Source organism: Ictalurus punctatus, chromosome 5 (genome assembly GCF_001660625.3).
Source record: "Ictalurus punctatus breed USDA103 chromosome 5, Coco_2.0, whole genome shotgun sequence".
Lineage (NCBI taxonomy): Eukaryota > Metazoa > Chordata > Actinopteri > Siluriformes > Ictaluridae > Ictalurus > Ictalurus punctatus.
In genome coordinates this window covers 2,501,782-2,521,577 of record NC_030420.2, presented here as the reverse complement: position 1 = coordinate 2,521,577, position 19,796 = coordinate 2,501,782, and the positions used below count along the sequence as shown (strand labels likewise).

General features: G+C 44.5%; 1 protein-coding gene and 2 non-coding genes across 3 annotated transcripts; all 3 read left to right on the top strand.

Annotated features, from left to right (window-relative positions):
- Positions 1 to 3,996: 3,996 nt before the first annotated feature.
- Positions 3,997 to 16,536, top strand: LOC108265079 (dynein axonemal heavy chain 3-like). The gene has a single exon (XM_047155372.2). It carries the CDS (start codon positions 4,148 to 4,150, stop codon positions 16,082 to 16,084), a length of 11,937 nt encoding a protein of 3,978 aa, XP_047011328.1. The 5' UTR covers positions 3,997 to 4,147; the 3' UTR covers positions 16,085 to 16,536.
- Positions 16,537 to 18,914: 2,378 nt separating this feature from the next.
- Positions 18,915 to 18,987, top strand: trnaa-agc (transfer RNA alanine (anticodon AGC)). The gene has a single exon. It is a non-coding gene; the product is annotated as a tRNA-Ala (tRNA).
- Positions 18,988 to 19,470: 483 nt separating this feature from the next.
- On the top strand, positions 19,471 to 19,543 carry trnaa-agc (transfer RNA alanine (anticodon AGC)). Its single transcript has one exon. It is a non-coding gene; the product is annotated as a tRNA-Ala (tRNA).
- Positions 19,544 to 19,796: the final 253 nt, after the last annotated feature.

Below are 19,796 nucleotides of genomic sequence, written 5' to 3'. Positions count from 1 at the left end.
AGTTCCCTTTCATTATGAAATAAAATAAAACATTGATTCTATTAGTTATATAGAATATATATTAATGTATATATTAGTATGTTGTAACATTTAATAGATGAATCTTTACTTTTACTTGTACATAGTACATTGGCTAATAATATATAGGCTCCATAGTTTATCAGGTGTAATCCTTCTGGAGCCAAAGAACTTGGAGCCAAGTCAAAATTAAACACAAAAAATAATCTCCAAAAAAAAAAAAACATTTCATAAACATGAAAGTTTGTGAACCCTAAAGAATTTCCTACATTTCTGCCTAAATATGACTTAAAACATCAGCAGATTTTGACACAAGTCCTAAAAGTAGATAAAGAGAACCCAGTTAAACAAAAGCGACAAAAATATTATACTTGGTCATTTATTTATTGAGGAAAATGAGCCAATATTAGATATTTATACAGATACATAGAAAATGGTAAAGAGTTCACAAACTTTCAAGCACCACAGTAAGTCGTAAATCTAAAATATTTATAGTTGTTTCTCATGCTTGTTTTTTTTTTTTTTAACTACCTCTCAAACTTGTGTAGGAAGTTGTCATGTTTATGTAAAGGGGTAAAATGACTAAAAAAAGTAACCTCAAACACAATGAGTCGTTATAAACTGACTTTTTATGTAACTGAAAAAAAATCTTAATCTGTAATAATTTGCTGTTTTGTCCGCTAACCTGTCTGTCCTCTTTGTGTCGCAGTTCCACCCCTTAATTACTGCTACACAGAAGACTCCTGTAGTAAGTCCCAACAACTTTTCCTTTTTAAAAAAAAAATCAGTAATAAATAAATACGGAAACATACAAAGTCACATGACCTTTACTGATGATACCAATATTGGGCCTCTTTAATCTTTTAGCAAAAGTTGTGTGTAAATGTTTGAGTAAGCCTAATCAAAGTAAAATATTCAGAAAGTTTCGGAAATGCTGATTTTCTTCATACTTTCGTGTGTACAGTCCTCTCCGAAAGTATTGGAACTGCAAGGCCGGTCGCCTTGTTTTTGATATACACCGAAGACATTTGGGTTTAAGCTCAAAAGATGAACATGAGACGATAAATAGATCAGAATTTCAGCTTTCTTTTCCTGGTATTTACATCTAGCGTTTTGGTGACTATTTGTTTATCACATGCAGCTTAAAGTACAAGGTCACTGTTTTCAACTTGGCTTTCCATAGATGCCATTCATATTTGTTCTCGACTATTTTCAAATCAAAAGACTAAATGAGTCCAAATGCATGATAAGTGAGGACCAAGACACTTGGGGGTGTACTGTTATAGGAAAATAATCAACGACAGGGTAGAATTACTGTTACCACCCTGAAGTTAATTATTTTCCTACAATGGTACCATTCCAAGTGGGATCACTTACACTGAAGCAGCTTTAAAGACAGTCATTTGTTAATCAGAATTTTTATGTGTGTGTGTTTGTGTGTAGGAGTTTGTGGAGCACATTGCCATGAACACCTCGAACATTATCACAGCTGTGAGTAAACAGCATCGATAAGATATCCAGACCTAGGATGTGCTCTAAAATGGATTAGGCTCATGGTGACCAGACGCCTTATTAACACACTTACTGTTAGATTGTTTGCTTTATATTGTCACCTATGTGCATATCTCTCTCTCTCTCTCTCTCTCTCTCTCTCTCTCTCTATATATATATATATATATATATATATATATATATATATATATATATATATATATATAATGTGTGTGTGTGTATCGGTAATCTAAAGGAGCGTGGCATGCAGTACATGACTGTGCCTGATACGTACTACCAGCAGCTCCGTGAGAAGCTAAGTTGATTAACTTTATATAACCGCATCTCTGAGTTTATGCTTTGAGGTTTCTCTGAGAGATAAAGAAATGTGGGTGAGAGAGAGAGAGAGAGAGAGAGAGAGAGAGAGCATATTGAGAGAATTGCAATAATGTAACGTTCCACTGTAATGTTACAGGGCTTCGGTGCGGGGAATTTCAAGTCTCTGTTTGAGACTATCTAGGCAGACCAGTACGCCAGGGGGAACCTCACTGTCCTCATGCCCAACGGAGCATCCGACAAAATATGAAACCAACAAATCCACTCTTCTTCTTGTATATGAAAGCTTTTAAGAATATGAAACTCTTCACTTCAATGCGGTATTCTGTAAATGTTTTGTAATATCACTGAGGCTATGTTGTTTATTTATATATTTTTTTAGATTATCCATAAATCTGGCTGTTTTCCCAAACAGGTGTTTTTGAACATTGCCGTCAGATCCTTATGGTTAGTGTGACAATCCAAATAAGGTATTCATTTGTGTCCATCATGATGGTCATGCATGTAATAAAAAAGCAAACAGTAAAAATACATTTATGTTGATTTTGAACAATCATACTTCTTGACCTTCAGTAATGGAGTTAGAATGTAACAGCAATAAAACAGGAATTATGAGCATTTGTTAATGTATTTGTTCATCTGACTTTCTAAACAGTAGACTTTTTCAACTTCACTTCAACTCAATTTTATTTGTATAGCACTTTAAGCAATAATCACAGTGTTGCTACTTATTTCTACTAATGTATATAGAAATATCTCCAACTGCTCAAGCCAGACATCCAATTCAATAGCAGTTGAATTAATTGAATCAGCATGCTCAGTTCTACCAACCCATAGTGTACATCTGGGGATCGATGCCCGCATTCTCCAATCATACTTTGCCCCCATATAATTTTAATCTAAGCAATGAATCAGTTATGATACATTTCGTACTGAATCTTCATTTGTTTATCAACAAGCAAATAATGTAGCTAAGATATTGACTGTTATGTCTAAGAGGAACCTCTATCACAATACTAGTGGCGCCTTTACATTTTATCTCCAGCACAAAATCTCCAATCTTGTCCATTTAATGTTTATATAAAACTGCCATTGACACACACACACACACACACACACACACACACACACACACACACACACACACACACACAAACACAGCTTATTTACCATCTTCAGGCATTATATGACTCCAAGCTCAAAAATGCACGGGTTTGGATGTGTTTGTTTGATTAGGCTTCTTTCTATTCTTCATATTTTAAAACCATAACAAGACTTCAGAGAGGTATGTTGTTTTTTTCCAGTAGAGGTCACTGTAGTGAAGGAATTACACAGTTCTGCAATTATAACCTTGGAGACAACTTTCCAAAGTCAAATTTCACGTATCAACATAAAGTTCGTCTTCGTTATGATACAGTATACAGTTTTGGATGTTTCTTTAAAGATTCTTTAAATCTTTTAATTGTTTCTTTAAAGATGGGTGCATCTTTAATTTTACGAAAGCTTCAAGTGCAGTTAATTATTTGTCATGCTACACGTGCAAACAGATGAAGCTGTGCTTGAAGCCGTGGGTTGCGTCCAAAATCAAATATTTCTTATTATATAGTAGCCAAAATACATGTATTTCACCTACTATACACTATAGTAGGTAAGTACTTTTTTTGTTTGCCGTCAAACGGTTGAGCACTGCCTTGTGTCCTGTCGCAAAATGCTGTGAAAACTCCCACACACGTGATTAATGTGTACATGTCTATAATGCACGTAAAATGCGACAAAAATATGAATACTTCACAACTGCCTGAAGAAAGCTATCAGCCTCTACAAAGACCACACACTCCCATGCATCACATGTTTTAACTATTTACGTCTGGCAGGCGGTATAAGACATTTTTATGCTCATACAACTTCTTCTTGTACTATTTATTGGCGGTTGGCAAACCAGCTTTTGGTGCATTACCGCCACCTACTGAACTGGAGTGTGGTGCGTTACTTCAGGTCTGTAGTCTTTTCAAAAGGTTGCCATGGCCACCGGAATACACATGACGTGTGACTCAATTCTAACTGTGACATAGCATGAATTCTAGAACGTTCAGCCTCTGGACTATATAAACACAATAGTATTGATTCTTAACTGCAGTACGAGTGTTTGCTAGCTTCAGAGAAATTTATTAGAAGTGATTAATGGTTAAAGTTAACTATCTTGTGACATCGTAGTTGTTTATTTATTTATTTATAGGAATAAGATCAACAGACAGAAAAAATATACTAATATATATCGTCCTTACACATCTTGCATTGGGATATGCAACAGATGGAAGACCTTCCACAATCATCATCTTCCCTTCACCAGAGGAGACTGTTCCCGCCCCTCTTGGACGATGATCAGATAGAGCACAGGACACCAAGTGAGTGTATCGCTAACAATTTCAGCCCACAAGCACGACACCTGAGTATCACACACCTGCGGCACCCACACAGACATTCCTTGAGATGTTTTGCTTCGTCAGAGAAGAGGGTGAAGCATACTGGCACCCCACACTGGAAGGAAGTGACTCCAGTCAGTCAACCTTTAACCCCTGAACAGCAGCTGATCATCATGCACACTCAGGATGAGCTGGAGAAGAAGAAGCTGACAGAACCCACTCCCACTGATTTAGATAGGTATATGCACTACATACATAACGGGCTTCGGGAGGACGCAGTCGCCCCTCAGCCTTCTCACCACATCACCAACATCCTTAAGCTCATTCCTGCCAGTTTCCACGACAAACAGATGCTGCAAGACCTTTTGGAGGAAGAGAAGAGTCGTTTTGATTTCAGCATCCGCAAAAGCATCGTGGATTACGTCCTGATGGACGAGCAGCAGAGGGAGAGGCTGTCCATTTTCAACATTCCTCACCCGTTTCGTCAGCATGTGATCCGTGCTCCGGTTCCGTGGTCTCACTCTTACAGACACGCTCACAAATGGTGCATGCAAAACGTTTTCACTGTCAGTCCCATCATGCAACAGCTACAGGAACTGTGGATCAAAAATTTCTCAGATCTGCGTTTTGTGCGTTTAGACGATTTGCGCTCTGCGAATCTGCCGCTGCTGCCCTCAGAGTTCCAGATGTTCATAGAGACACAATGTCAGACCACCAGGGATGTGCTCATCAACAAGTGGTTGCCACAGTGTGAATCACTCTTTTATACCTATAAGGATGCTTGGCTGACCCAGGTGCCACAGACAGATGACGTTGTCCCGGTAAAGACACAGAAGTTTTTCTCCTGTGCAGCTGCACAGATGTCACTACAAGTACGTAGCCTGGTGATCGCATCACTGCAGGACCTGCTGCACTTCATGTCACTGCACCAGGATGGTAATGATTTTGGGGAGTGTTATGATAAGCTGTACACACAGTGTCCACTCCTTTTGGTCAAGCTGAGGGTAGAAGAGTCAAGCATCGTTTTTCAGCCTCTGCTGTCTCAGTGCTGGGAGCTCATCAAAACCTCATTCACCCACATCATCAACAGCGCTGACCACTTACCCCGGGTGGAGTGTAACCTGTTCCCTGAGCTCAAGAATAGTGATTTAACTCTGTGCTCTGTCAGACAGGACGAGTCGCTCGTGATATACCTGCTTAGTCAAGCCAGAATGATCCATGACATGAACACTGTGGGCCCACATAGATATTTGGACATTTATAATAAATACAGCAATCTGCTGGATCAGTCAGCCAGACAGGATATTCTCTCATTCCTCCAGGAGAAACACTCTTTGCAGGACTTTGTCGAAAAGATTGAGGGGGTAAAGTGTGTGAGGAATGAGATCTCCTCTCTGCGTATGACCGTCCCACTGTCACTCTTCTGTCTGGAAACTGTGAATCTCCACCAGGATCTGTGTGACCGCGTGGACAACCTTGAATACCTACTCATCACCTGCAAGCTGGAGGAGAACCGACAACTCAACCAGAGTATCTGTCAGCAGTACCAGCAGATTGTGAACACAGTGATGAGTGTACCAGCCAACACAGAAGAACTGGTGGAGCTCAGTCACTTCCTGAAACACACCAGTGATGTGACTGTACACACACTGCGTAATGAAATTAGCGAAGCGGCCAAACGCCTGAGCTTTCTGCTGGACTATGACACTCTCACCGATGATGATTTTGAGCTGAACAGCAGAGTGTTCGACTGGCCGGATCAGATCCGTAATGTATGTGAGGTCCATACGGGCAAACTGGCCAGTCAGAGAGATGACTTTGAGGACCAACTGCGCAAGAGGATTGCAGAGCTGGAGCACACACTACAGGCTGTATCTAAAGACGTGGAAGTGTTTAAGAAGATAGAAATGATGAGTTTGGAGGAGGTAAAGAAGAATGTGGATAAACTCCGCAAGATCACAGCATGCCTGGAGAACGCCAGCACACAAATTGAGTACATTAATAAGGAGGAGTGTTTGCTGGAAAGAGACCAGACTCAGTTCCCCCAACTGCAGTCCATCATATCCAACAAACAGCCATACGATCAGCTATGGAGCACAGCACTGAACTTCAACACCAAATCAGACATCTGGATGAATGGCTCCTTCATGGAGCTGAATGCAGAGCAGGTATCTGAGGATCTGTCAGACATGTACAGGCTTATGTACAACCTGATGAGGAGTTTCTCTGCGGCTCCAGCTCCGCGCAGAGTGGCCGACAGCTTTATCAACAAAATTGATAAGTTTAAGCAGCATGTGCCTCTCCTGAGCTACATTTGTAACCCTGGCATTAAAGCCCGCCACTGGGAAAAGATCAGCATCACTGTGGGATTTGATGTAAAGCCAGACGCACACACTTCTCTCAGTAACATGCTGGACCTTGACCTGACCAAATATGCTGACAAGTTAGAGGAGATCAGTGCAGCTGCCAGTAAGGAGTATTCTCTGGAAAGAGCTTTAGAAAAGATGAAGAATGAGTGGACAGACCTCCAGTTTGGCTTCACAGAGTACAAAGACACGGGTACAAGTATTGTCTCTGGAGTGGATGACATTCAGGTGTTGTTGGATGATCACATCATTAGTGCACAAACAATAAAGGGATCTCCGTTCATCAAACCCATTGAGGCAGAGTGCAAGGAATGGGAGGAGAAGCTCTTGCAGATGCAGGACATTTTGGATGCCATGCTGAAGTGTCAGTCCTCTTGGCTGTACCTGGAGCCCATCTTCAGCTCACAGGACATCATTGCGCAGATGCCTGAGGAGGGCCGCAAGTTCAGCATCGTTGACACCTACTGGAGGGACATTGTTGCGGGAATGTTAAAGGATACACATGTGTTAGTGGCTACAGCTCAGCCCAACATGCTGGAGCGTCTGCATGAGTCAAACATCTTCCTGGAGGAAATTCAGCATGGTCTGAACCACTACTTAGAGGAAAAAAGACTCTACTTTGCCAGGTTCTTCTTCCTCTCTAACGATGAGCTGTTGGAGATCCTGTCTGAGACGAAGGATCCTAAGCGGGTCCAGCCCCACCTGAAGAAGTGCTTCGAGGGAATCGCTAAGCTGGAGTTCACCTCAGAGCTCGAAATCACCGGGATGATCAGCTCAGAGAAAGAGACCGTCCCCTTCACAGACCCCATCGACCCTGCTAAGGCCAACGGCATGGTTGAGAAGTGGCTCTTGGAGGTAGAACACATGATGCTGAGGAGCGTGAGAGATGTCATACAAGGCGGGTTAGAGCAGTACCCTGAGGTCCCCAGGAAGAAGTGGGTGTTGCAGTGGCCTGGTCAAGTAGTGATCTGTACTTCCTCCATTTTTTGGACCAGTGAGGTGTCTAACGCTATACAGAACAATACTCTGCCTGCATACCTGGATCAGTGTACTGTTCAGATTGCAGACATTGTTGAGCTGGTCAGGGGGAAACTCACAGGTGGAGCTAGACTCACACTGGAAGCTCTAACAGTTATTGATGTTCATGCACGTGATGTTGTGGCAAAACTGGCAGAGGACAGAGTGTCATCTCTAAATGACTTCCAGTGGATGTCACAGCTGAGATATTACTGGGATGGAAGTGAGGTCAAGGTGGGGATGATCACCACTGATGTCACATATGGATATGAGTACTTGGGGAACTCAGGACGACTCGTCATTACCCCACTCACAGACCGCTGCTACAGGACGCTGATGGGAGCTCTGAAGCTGAATCTGGGAGGAGCTCCGGAGGGACCTGCAGGAACAGGAAAAACAGAGACCACCAAAGACCTGGCCAAGGCTCTGGCCAAACAGTGTGTGGTGTTTAATTGCTCAGATGGTCTGGATTATAAAGCGATGAGTAAGTTTTTTAAAGGTTTGGCTCAGTCGGGAGCGTGGGCCTGCTTCGATGAGTTCAACCGCATTGAGGTGGAGGTGTTATCAGTGGTGGCTCAGCAGGTGCTGAGTATTCAGCAGGCCATAGCGCAGAATCTGAAGCGGTTTATGTTTGAGGGAACCGAGCTCTCACTGAACCCAACCTGCAACGTGTTCATCACCATGAACCCAGGATATGCCGGCCGAGCAGAACTGCCTGATAACCTTAAAGCTCGGTTCCGTACAGTAGCCATGATGGTGCCAGATTATGCACTGATTGGAGAAATATCACTCTACTCCATGGGCTTCATTCAGTCCCGCAGCCTGGCACAGAAGATCGTAGCAACATATCGCCTGTGTTCGGAGCAGCTCTCCTCACAGCCCCACTATGACTACGGCATGCGAGCCGTCAAATCAGTCCTGACCGCAGCAGGGAACCTGAAACTGAAGTTCCCACAGGAGGACGAGAATGTGCTGCTGCTCAGAGCACTGATGGATGTCAACATGGCCAAATTCCTTGCCCAGGACGTCCCTCTCTTCCAGGGTATAATATCAGATCTCTTTCCAGGTGTAGTGTTGCCGAAGCCTGATTACGAGTTATTGCTAAAAGCTATGCATGAGAACATTGTGAAACTCAAACTGCAGCCTGTTCCATGGTTCATCGGCAAGATCATACAAGTGTATGAAATGATGCTGGTGAGGCATGGTTTTATGATTGTTGGTGAACCACTTGGAGGGAAAACCTGTGCATATAAAGTTTTAGCAGGAGCTCTGAGAGACCTGTATGAGGGAGGTCTGATGAACGAGTTTGCCGTAAATGTCTGTGTCATTAACCCAAAGGCCATCACCATGGGTCAGCTGTATGGCTGTTTCGACCCAGTGAGTCACGAGTGGACAGACGGTGTCTTGGCCACAACATACCGGGAGCAGGCTCAGTCGACAGCTGAAGATCGCCAGTGGATCGTGTTTGACGGACCAATCGATGCAGTGTGGATTGAAAACATGAACACCGTACTCGATGACAACAAAAAGTTGTGTCTGATGAGCGGTGAGATTATCCAGATGAGTCCTAAGATGAGTCTGATCTTTGAGACAGCCGACCTAGAGCAGGCCTCACCGGCTACTGTCAGCAGGTGTGGCATGATCTACATGGAGCCCCATCAACTAGGCTGGACTCCACTCAGAGACTCTTACATGGACACACTCCGAGACAGCTTGTCACAAGAACACTATGAACTCATTGTGGATCTCTTTGATTGGCTGGTGCAGCCGTGTTTGGACTTCATCGCCCATAATTGCCGTTTCCTGGTGCAAACCTCACCCATCCACCTTGCCAATAGTCTCATGCGCCTGTATTCCTGTCTGATCGATGAGATTGTAGCTGTGGGTCAGGAGGGGGCAGAGCCTACGTCCAGTCAGCAGATGACTGTGTGGCTGCAGAGCCTGTTCCTATATGCTGTGGTGTGGACAGTGGGTGGGACTATAAACGGTGATAGCAGGAAGAAGTTTGATGTCTTTTACAGGAATCTGCTCACTGGAACGATGGACGAGAACCCGAGACCCAAAAGTGTCAAACTCACCAAGAGCAACGTCTTCCCAGAGAGCGGTTCGGTATATGATTATTATTTCCATAAGCAGGGATCAGGACAGTGGAGAACATGGACCGACTCCATCAGCAAAGAGGAGAGCATCATACCACCTGGAGCAAATGTGTCTGATCTGATCATACCCACTATGGAGACGGCGCGTCAGTTCTTCTTCTTGAGGACGTACCTGTCTCACCAGGTGCCCATGCTCTTTGTGGGGCCTACAGGAACTGGGAAATCCATCATCAACTCTAACTTCCTGATGTCTCTGCCCAAAGAAGAGTACATACCAAACTGCCTCAACTTCTCTGCCCGCACCTCTGCCAACCAGGTGCAGGACATCATCATGGCAAAGCTGGACCGCCGCCGGAAAGGTGTGTTCGGACCACCGCCGGGGAAGCAGTTCATCGTCTATGTTGATGACCTGAACATGCCTGCGAAGGAGGTTTACGGAGCTCAGCCCCCCATCGAGCTGCTGCGGCAGTGGATTGATCATCGGCACTGGTATGACAAGAAGGACACATCCAGGCTGGACATCGTAGACGTGCTGTTTATGTCTGCCATGGGGCCCCCTGGTGGCGGGAGGAATGATATCACAGGTCGTTTTACACGTCACCTGAACATTGTCTCCATCGACTCGTTTGATGATGGGACTCTCAGTAAGATCTTCACCTCCATCACTGACTGGCACTTCAGCACAGGATTCGACTCCTCCTTCTACAGGCTGGGGAAGATCCTGGTTCAGGCCACTGTTGCGGTGTATAAGGATGCGATCGAGAAGTTCCTGCCCACTCCGACTAAATCTCACTACGTATTCAATCTCCGGGACATTGCCAGGGTTATTAAAGGAGTGCTGCTGTGCCCACACACACACATGGAGGATGGTGATAAACTGATCAGGTTGTGGATCCATGAAATTTACCGCGTCTTCAACGATCGTCTGATCGACAACGAGGACAGAAAAACGTTCTTCGAAATCGTCCAAGAGAGAACCTCAACCTACTTCAAACAGACCCTGAATAAGCTCCTCTGCCATCTCTCTCTGAGTGGTAACGTGTCAGATGAAACCATTAGATCCCTCTTTTTTGGTGACTATGCCACACCAGATTCGGACACGAGCAGGAGCTATGATGAGATCCGAGACCTTTGCTCACTCACCAGTGTCATGGAGTATCACCTGCAGGAGTTTAACAGGATAAGCACGGCCCCCATGAGCCTCGTCATGTTCCAGTTCGCCATCGAGCACATCTCCCGTATCTGCCGTGTGCTGAAGCAGGATAACGGCCACTTGCTCCTTGTGGGCGTCGGAGGATCCGGTCGCAGCAGTGCCACCAAACTTGCCACCTTCATCAGCCAGTATGAGCTCTTCCAAATCGAGCTCACCAAGAACTACGGCAAGACCGAGTGGCGCGACGACCTGAAGCGCGTGCTGACCATGGCTGGGATTAAGGGGCAAAAGACCACGTTTCTCTTAGGGGATGGACAGATGAAGGATGAGATGTTTGTGGAGGATGTGAACACACTTCTAAACACTGGAGACGTGCCCAACATGTTCGCACAGGATGAGCGCGCTGAAATTGTGGAGAAGATGCAGAGTATCGCTAAGAATGAGGGGAGAAAAATCGATGCCACGCCACTCTCTATGTACAACTTCTTCATCGACAGGGTCAAAGAGAACCTGCATATTGTCCTGGCAATGAGCCCGATTGGTGACGCATTTCGGAAACGTCTGCGCATGTTCCCGTCTCTGATTAACTGCTGCACAATCGACTGGTTCCAAGCATGGCCTACAGATGCACTTGAGATGGTCGCTAAAAAATTCCTGGAAGACGTGGAGCTGGAGAATCCCATCAGGAGAGAGGTGGTGGAGATGTGTAAGACATTTCAGGAGAGTGCACAGAAGCTTTCAGAGCAGTATTACTCACAGCTACGTAGGCATAATTATGTCACTCCCACCTCTTACCTAGAGCTGATCCTCACCTATAAGACTCTTCTGACGGCCAAGCGCAATCAGGTGGACATGTTCAAGAATCGCTACCTGATTGGCCTGGAGAAACTCGACTTTGCCGCCTCACAGGTGGCAGTGATGCAGCAGGACTTGACTGCTCGTCAACCTGAACTGATAAAAACCTCAGCTGAGACAGATGCGATGATGGTGAAGATTGATAAGGAGACGATAGAGGTGGATGCGAAGAAAGAGCTTGTTGCTGCCGACGAGAAAGTAGCGAATGAGTCTGCGGCAGCTGCAAAAGCCATTAAGGATGAGTGTGAAGGAGACCTTGCAGAAGCAATGCCAGCACTGAAAGCAGCTCTTTTGGCCCTCGACACGCTGAGATCTGAGCACATCACAGAGGTAAAAGCCATGCAAAACCCTCCTTCCGGTGTTAAACTCGTTATGGAGTCCATCTGTGTAATGAAGGGCATCAAACCTGATAGGAAACCCGATGGTTCTGGTAAGATGGTCGAGGATTATTGGGGTCCATCCAAGAAACTGCTGGGAGACACAAAATTCCTGGAAAGCCTCAAAACATTTGACAAAGACAATATCCCTGTCACCAACATCAAGAAGATCCGTGAGAAGTTTATTAACAATCCTGAGTTTCAACCTGCCCTGGTCAAAAATGCCTCAACTGCCTGTGAGGGTTTGTGCAAGTGGGTCCGGGCCATGGAGGTGTACGAACGAGTTGCCAAAGTGGTGGCCCCAAAGAAAGAGAAGCTCCGCCAGGCAGAGGAAGAGCTGGCACTTCAAATGGAGATTCTTTCAGTGAAGCGGGCTGAGCTGAAAGCTGTGCAGGACCGTCTGTGCTCTCTGAATGACACGTTTGCTGAAAAGGTGCAGAAGAAAAAGGACCTGGAAGATGACATCGAGCTGTGCTCACAGAAACTGATACGGGCTGAGAAAATGATCGGTGGACTGGGAGGAGAAAAAGACAGGTGGACAGAAACAGCACGAGTCCTGGGAATCAAATACACTAACCTGACCGGGGATGTGCTTCTTTCTTCAGCCACTGTGTCATACCTGGGGGCTTTTACAGTGGATTATCGGGTGGAATGTCAGAAGGAATGGCATAAGATTTGCATGGAAAGGAAAGTGCCATGTTCTGAAGACTTCACACTTAGCAACACCCTTGGCAATCAAGTTCTGATCCGGGAATGGCGGATTGCTGGGTTACCCGTAGACTCTTTCTCCACAGACAATGGCATCATAGTGTCAAATTCACGCCGCTGGCCACTCATTATAGACCCTCAGGGACAGGCCAACAAGTGGATCAAGAACATGGAGAAGGCCAACAAGCTGGCCGTTATCAAGCTCTCTGATAGCAACTATGTGAGAACTTTAGAAAACGCCATCCAGTTTGGAACCCCTGTCCTCCTGGAGAATGTGGATGAGGAGCTGGATGCTATTCTAGAGCCAATTCTCCTGAAGCAAACATTTAAGCAGCAAGGTGTAGAATACCTGAAGCTGGGTGAGAACATCATTGAATATTCCCACGACTTCCGGTTCTATATGACCACTGGGTTGAGGAACCCACACTACCTGCCTGAAGTGGCCGTGAAGGTGTGTTTGCTGAATTTTATGATCACACCTCTCGGGCTGCAAGACCAGCTTCTCGGCATTGTCGCTGCTAAAGAGAAACCAGAACTGGAGGAAAAGAAAAACCAACTCATCCTCGAGGGTGCAGCCAACAGCAAGCAGCTTCAAGAGATAGAGGACAAGATATTGGAAGTTCTTTCCTCATCTGAAGGGGACATCCTGGAAGATGAGACGGCTATCAACGTGTTATCGTCCTCCAAGGTCCTCTCTGCGGAGATCTCAGAAAAGCAAAAGATTGCGACTGAAACGGAGGGGGAAATTGACAGGACGAGGATGGGATATCGCCCCGTGGCCGAGCACTCATCCATCCTGTTCTTCTGCATCTCTGAGCTTGCCAACATTGAGCCAATGTACCAGTACTCGCTCACATGGTTTATCAGTCTCTATCTTCACTCCCTTGCTCAAAGTGCACCAAGCGAAGACTTAACTACTCGCATTGATAATATCCTTGAGCACTTCACTGTCAGCATCTACAACAATGTGTGCCGCTCACTCTTTGAGAAGGACAAGCTGCTGTTCTCACTGCTTCTCACTGTCGGAATCATGCAAGGCAAAGGTCAAATCAATGACCTCATCTGGCGCTTCTTGCTCACCGGCGGTGTTGCACTTGACAACCCACACCCAAACCCCGCCCCTGGGTGGCTGTCAGACAAAGCATGGTCAGAGGTGGTCCAAGCCTCAAAGCTCCCAAGTCTTGAAGGTCTCTTTGAAGATGTACGTGAAAACACGGCTGACTGGAAGCAGGTGTACGACTCAAGCCGGCCGCATGAGGAGTGCTTCCCAGGCAGATGGCAGACCTTGGTGGGCATGGACCGCATGTCGGTGCTGCGCTGCTTCCGCCCTGATAAACTTGTTCCTGCTGTGCAACAGTTCATCGTGGAAAACATGGGACGAACCTACATCGAACCGCCAACATTCGACTTGGCAAAAAGCTACAGTGATTCCAACAGCTGCTCGCCGCTAATCTTTATACTCTCAGCAGGGTCGGATCCCACCGCAGTGTTGTTGAAGTTTGCAGATGATGTGAATATGGGGGGCAGTAAGACCCAGACTGTGTCACTTGGTCAGGGGCAGGGCCCTGTCGCTGCTAGCATCATCAACTCTGCTATTAGCAACGGAACATGGGTTGTCCTACAAAACTGTCATCTAGCAACCAGCTGGATGCCAACACTGGAGAGAATCTGTGAGGAGGTGATCACACCTGAGAACACACACCCTGATTTCAGGCTGTGGTTGACCAGTTACCCATGTGAGAAGTTTCCAGTCAGTATCCTGCAGAACGGAGTGAAGATGACCAATGAGCCTCCTAAAGGTCTGAGAGCCAATCTGCTGCGCTCCTACCTCACTGACCCACTGTGTGAACCCACCTTCTTGGAAAGCTCCAACCAACCCCATGCCTGGAAGAAGCTGCTCTTTGGCCTCTGCTTTTTCCACGCTCTCGTCCAGGAGAGGAGAACATTCGGCCCGCTAGGCTGGAATATCCCTTATGAATTTAATGAGTCGGATATGAAGATCAGCATGCTTCAGACTCAAATGTTCCTGGATGAGTATGAGGTAGTTCCTCTTGAGGCACTGACTTACCTGATTGGTGAGTGTAATTATGGAGGTAGGGTGACTGATGATAAGGATCGCAGGCTTCTGCTCTCGTTGCTCTCCACCTTCTACAGCTCTGAGCTCATACATCAGGAAAGATACAGGGTGTGTGAGGGAGACATTTACTATGTACCATCGGATGGACCCTACGAGAGTTACGTCGACTACATCCGCAATCTGCCAATCGCAGCCGAGCCTGGGGTCTTCGGTTTACACAGCAACGCTGACATCACCAAGGACAACCAGGAGACCAATCTGCTTTTAAAAGGAGTGTTACTCACCCTTCCCAGGCAGACAGGGGGTGGAGCCAAATCTCCTCAGGAAGTGGTTGATGAGTTGGCAGAGGACATTATGTCAAAGTTGCCACCAGATTTCAATATTGAGAAAGTGATATCTAAGTATCCAGTGATGTATGAGGAGTCCATGAACACCGTACTGCGGCAGGAGATCATCCGCTTTAACAGGTTGACATCGGTGGTTCGCAGGACCTTGGTCAATATCCGGAGGGCTTTAAAGGGGCAGGTGGTGATGTCTGCAGAGCTGGAGAACGTTTTTAACAGCATGCTGGTTGGGAAAGTTCCAGCCATATGGGCCGCTAAATCTTACCCATCACTCAAACCTCTCGGCAGCTACGTCTCTGACCTGCTGTCCAGACTGCACTTCCTACAGGAGTGGATAGATAACGGACCTCCAACTGTGTTCTGGCTCTCTGGGTTCTACTTTACACAGTCCTTCCTCACTGGAGTGTCTCAGAATTTTGCACGCAAATACACTATCCCCATCGACTACATCGGCTTTGAGTATGAGGTGATGAAGCAGGAGAATAAGATGGAGGTAAAGCCTGAGGACGGTGCATATGTTCGTGGTTTGTTCCTGGAGGGAGCTCGGTGGGATCGGGAGCACATGGTCATCGGAGAATCGCTTCCCAAAATCCTCTTCGACCCGCTGCCCATCATCTGGCTGAAGCCTGGAGAGAGCAGCAAATTCCAGCACGAGAACATATATGTATGTCCAGTGTACAAAACGAGTGAAAGGAGAGGCACACTGTCCACCACCGGACACTCCACCAACTACGTCCAGTCCATTGAGCTGCCCTCAGACCGGCCACAGAAACACTGGATCAACCGCGGGGTGGCTGTTCTCTGCCAGCTTGACGACTGAACACACACACACACACACACACACACACACACACACACACAGCACAAACATACACCACACACACAAACACAAACACACACACACACTCACACACACACACTCTCTCTCTATAAACAAGAAAGTGTTAAAAGAAAACATGCAGCATACAAAATATAAACAAATTAAACAGAATAAAATAAAATAAAAAAAAAAAAAAAAGATTTCAAAGAATATTTTAAACGCATAATAGAAAAAGAGAAGTGAACTAAAAAGAAGAGGACTCTCAGCTTAGTGAACAACTCTGCACTATAAGATCCGTCTGAAATTTTATAAAATTCACTTGAATGTTTGTTTACTCTTTTACACACACACACACACACACACACACACACACACAAACACACACACACACACACACACACACAATTTACACATATGTAGACTGAAGTAACATGTTTACATTGCTGTGGAAAATAAAGATTTATATAAAGACAAGTCGTGTCAACTTTTTTTTCTAGAGCACATTTAAAAGCACTTTGCATCAAAGTACTGTACAATAAAACATTGAGCATATAAAAAGAAAGTGTTAAAAGAGAACATGCAGCGTACAAAATATAAACAAATTAAACAGAATAAAATCAGAAAACTTAATACAGCAAAAAAAAAAAAAAAAAAACCCGAATATTTTAAAAGCATAATAAAAAAAAAGAAGTGAACCAAAAAATAAAGGATTCTCAGCTTAGTGAATGACTCGGCACCATAAGATCCATCTGAAATTTTTATAAAATTCACTTGAAAGTTTGTTTGTTTGTTTGTTGTTTATTTAAGGTTAATTTCACAAAAGGTTTCAGCCTTACGAAGACTTAATAATCACGTGTCAAATTATCGCCAACTATCCGGTTGTGATTAAAACGGTAGCGAGTCATTTGGATGTTCGACACTTCTTAGTGAATCGTATCAACTATTTTGCGGACAATATTCAAAAGCAATTACAAATTGTATTTGCAATCGCATTTTCTATTTGTGGACGTTATTAGTTACTCATGTAAAACCAAATATACTAGGACATGGTTCATTATTGCTATCAACTAAAGCAAACGTGTAATAATGGTTTATGGTTCATTGAAGAAGCATGAAAAACATTGTTTAAACCCTTTCCAATCTATAAAACTTATTTGTATTTTTACAAAATTATCCTTAATTTTTTTTTTTTTTTTTTGCTGGGTATACAGTATCTCACAAAAGTGAGTACACCCCTCACATTTTTGTAAATATTTGATGATATCTTTTCATGTGACGACACTGAAGAAATGACACTTTGCTGCAATGTAAAGTAGTGAGTGTACAGCTTGTGTAACAGTGTAAATTTGCTGTCCCCTCAAAATAACTCTACACACAGCCATTAATGTCTAAACTGCTGGCAACAAAAGTGAATACACCCCTAAGTGAAAATGTCCAAATTGGTCCCAATTAGCCATTTTCCCTCCCCGGTGTCATGTGACTTGTTAGTGTTACAAGGTCTCAGGTGTGAATGGGAAGCAGGTGTGTTAAATTTGGTGTCATTGCTCTCACACTCCCTCATACTGGTCACTGGAAGTTCAACATGGCACCTCATGGCAAAGAACTCTCTGAGGGTCTGAAAAAAAGAATTGTTGCTCTACATAAAGATGGCCTAGGCTATAAGAAGATTGCCAAGATCCTGACACTGAGCTGCAGCATGGTGGCCAAGACCATACAGCGGTTTAACAGGACAGGTTCCACTCAGAACAGGCCTCGCCATGGTCGACCAAAGAAGTTGAGTGCACGTGCTCAGTGTCATATCCAGAGGTTGTCTTTGGGAAATAGACATATGTGTGCTAGCAGCATTGCTGCAGAGGTTGAAGGGGTGGGGGGTCAGCCTGTCAGTGCTCAGACCATACACCGCACACTGCATAGCTGCACACTGCACACTGGGTAGCTACAGTTCATTGAGGGAACCACGAATGCCAACATGTACTGTGACCTAGTAAAGCAGAGCATGATCCCCAGAGCAGTATTCCAGCATCATAACGACCCCAAACACACCTTCAAGATGACCACTGCCTTGCTAAAGAAGCTGAGGGTTAAGGTGATGGACTGGCCAAGCATGTCTCCAGACCTAAGCCCCATTGAGCATCTGTGGGGCATCCTCAAACAGAAGGTGGAGGAGCACAAGGTCTCTAACATCCACCAGCTCCATGATGTCGTCATGGAGGAGAGGAAGAGGACTCCAGTGGCAAGCTGTGAAGCTCTGGTGAACTCCATGCCCAAGAGGGTTAAGGCAGTGCTGGAAAATAATGGTGGCCACACAAAATATTGACCCTTTGGGTCCAATTTTGACATTTTCACTTAGGGGTGTACTCACTTTTGTTGCCAGCGGTTTAGACATTAATGGCTGTGTGTTGAGTTATTTTGAGGGGACAGCAAATTTACACTGTTACACAAGCTGTACACTCAATACTTTACATTGCAGCAAAGTGTCATTTCTTCTGTGCTGTCACATGAAAAGGTATAATCAAATATTTACAAAAATGTGAGGGATGTACTCACTTTTGTGAGATACTGTATATAGAAAGATCTCCAACTGCTCCAAATTCAGTAGCAGTTATTTAATTTGACACACGCATCTTCAGGCATTATATGACTCAAGGCTCAAAGAAGTACTGATTTGATTGTGTTAGTTTGATCAGGCTTCTTCCTATTTTTTCAAAACCATAACAACGCTTCAGGCATGTTGTTTTTATTCTTTATTTGTCCAGCAGAAGGTATTGTGGGTAGGAAATTACACGGCTATAATATCTGACCTTATATTTACATAAGGTTGCTCGTATTCGGGGAATTAGCTCAAATGGTAGAGCGCTCGCTTAGCATGCGAGAGGTAGCGGGATCGATGCCCGCATTCTCCACACAACAGTTTTCCGTCACTTTTAACAACAACAAAAAAAAATCTAGTGTGACTCGGTTTTTTTTTTCATTTAGAAAGATTGGCGTTACCACATTTTACTAAGCGAATGAGCAGACTAATACACCAGACTAATGTACTGTGAATAAGAATACTTTAGTAGGGGAATATACAGTTACTACACATGGGTGAAGTATTAAGTTGTTGATACGTTAATGTACTAGGTGAATATATAGGTTTATATATTCGTAGACTAAGATATTATGTAAATTACAGCAATAATGCAGCTTAATAAAGCAGGTTGTTAGGTTCGCATGCATCTCTTTACGGTAGTATTCTAGGCGAGTTAGTAGGCTAGTATAGGTATATCTGTTGAGTAGTATTCTAGATGAGTTTGTAGGAGATTATACACTTAGATTGACAAACTACGCAGACTGTGAAACTAGTGTAAAATCTATAAGGTATAAGTAACACTAGCCCTTTATCTGGGGAATTAGCTCAAATGGTAGAGCGCTCGCTTAGCATGCGAGAGGTAGCGGGATCGATGCCCGCATTCTCCAAGCAATTTTCGCATTCATTTTTCATCAATAAATAGTTGTTACTGTTTTAAAGCAATAAACAAATAACGAATCTTGAACCCTGGTCTTTCCTTTTCATATTATTTCCAGAATTTCCCACGTTTCCTGAGCTGTGGAGTTTTAACATGTTTTCCTCATGTCCTTGTAGGTTTCCTCCAGGTTCTCTGGTTTCGTCTTGTAAACATACTGGGATGTGGATTGGTAGTACCAAATTTCCCCTGGGTATGAATGAGTG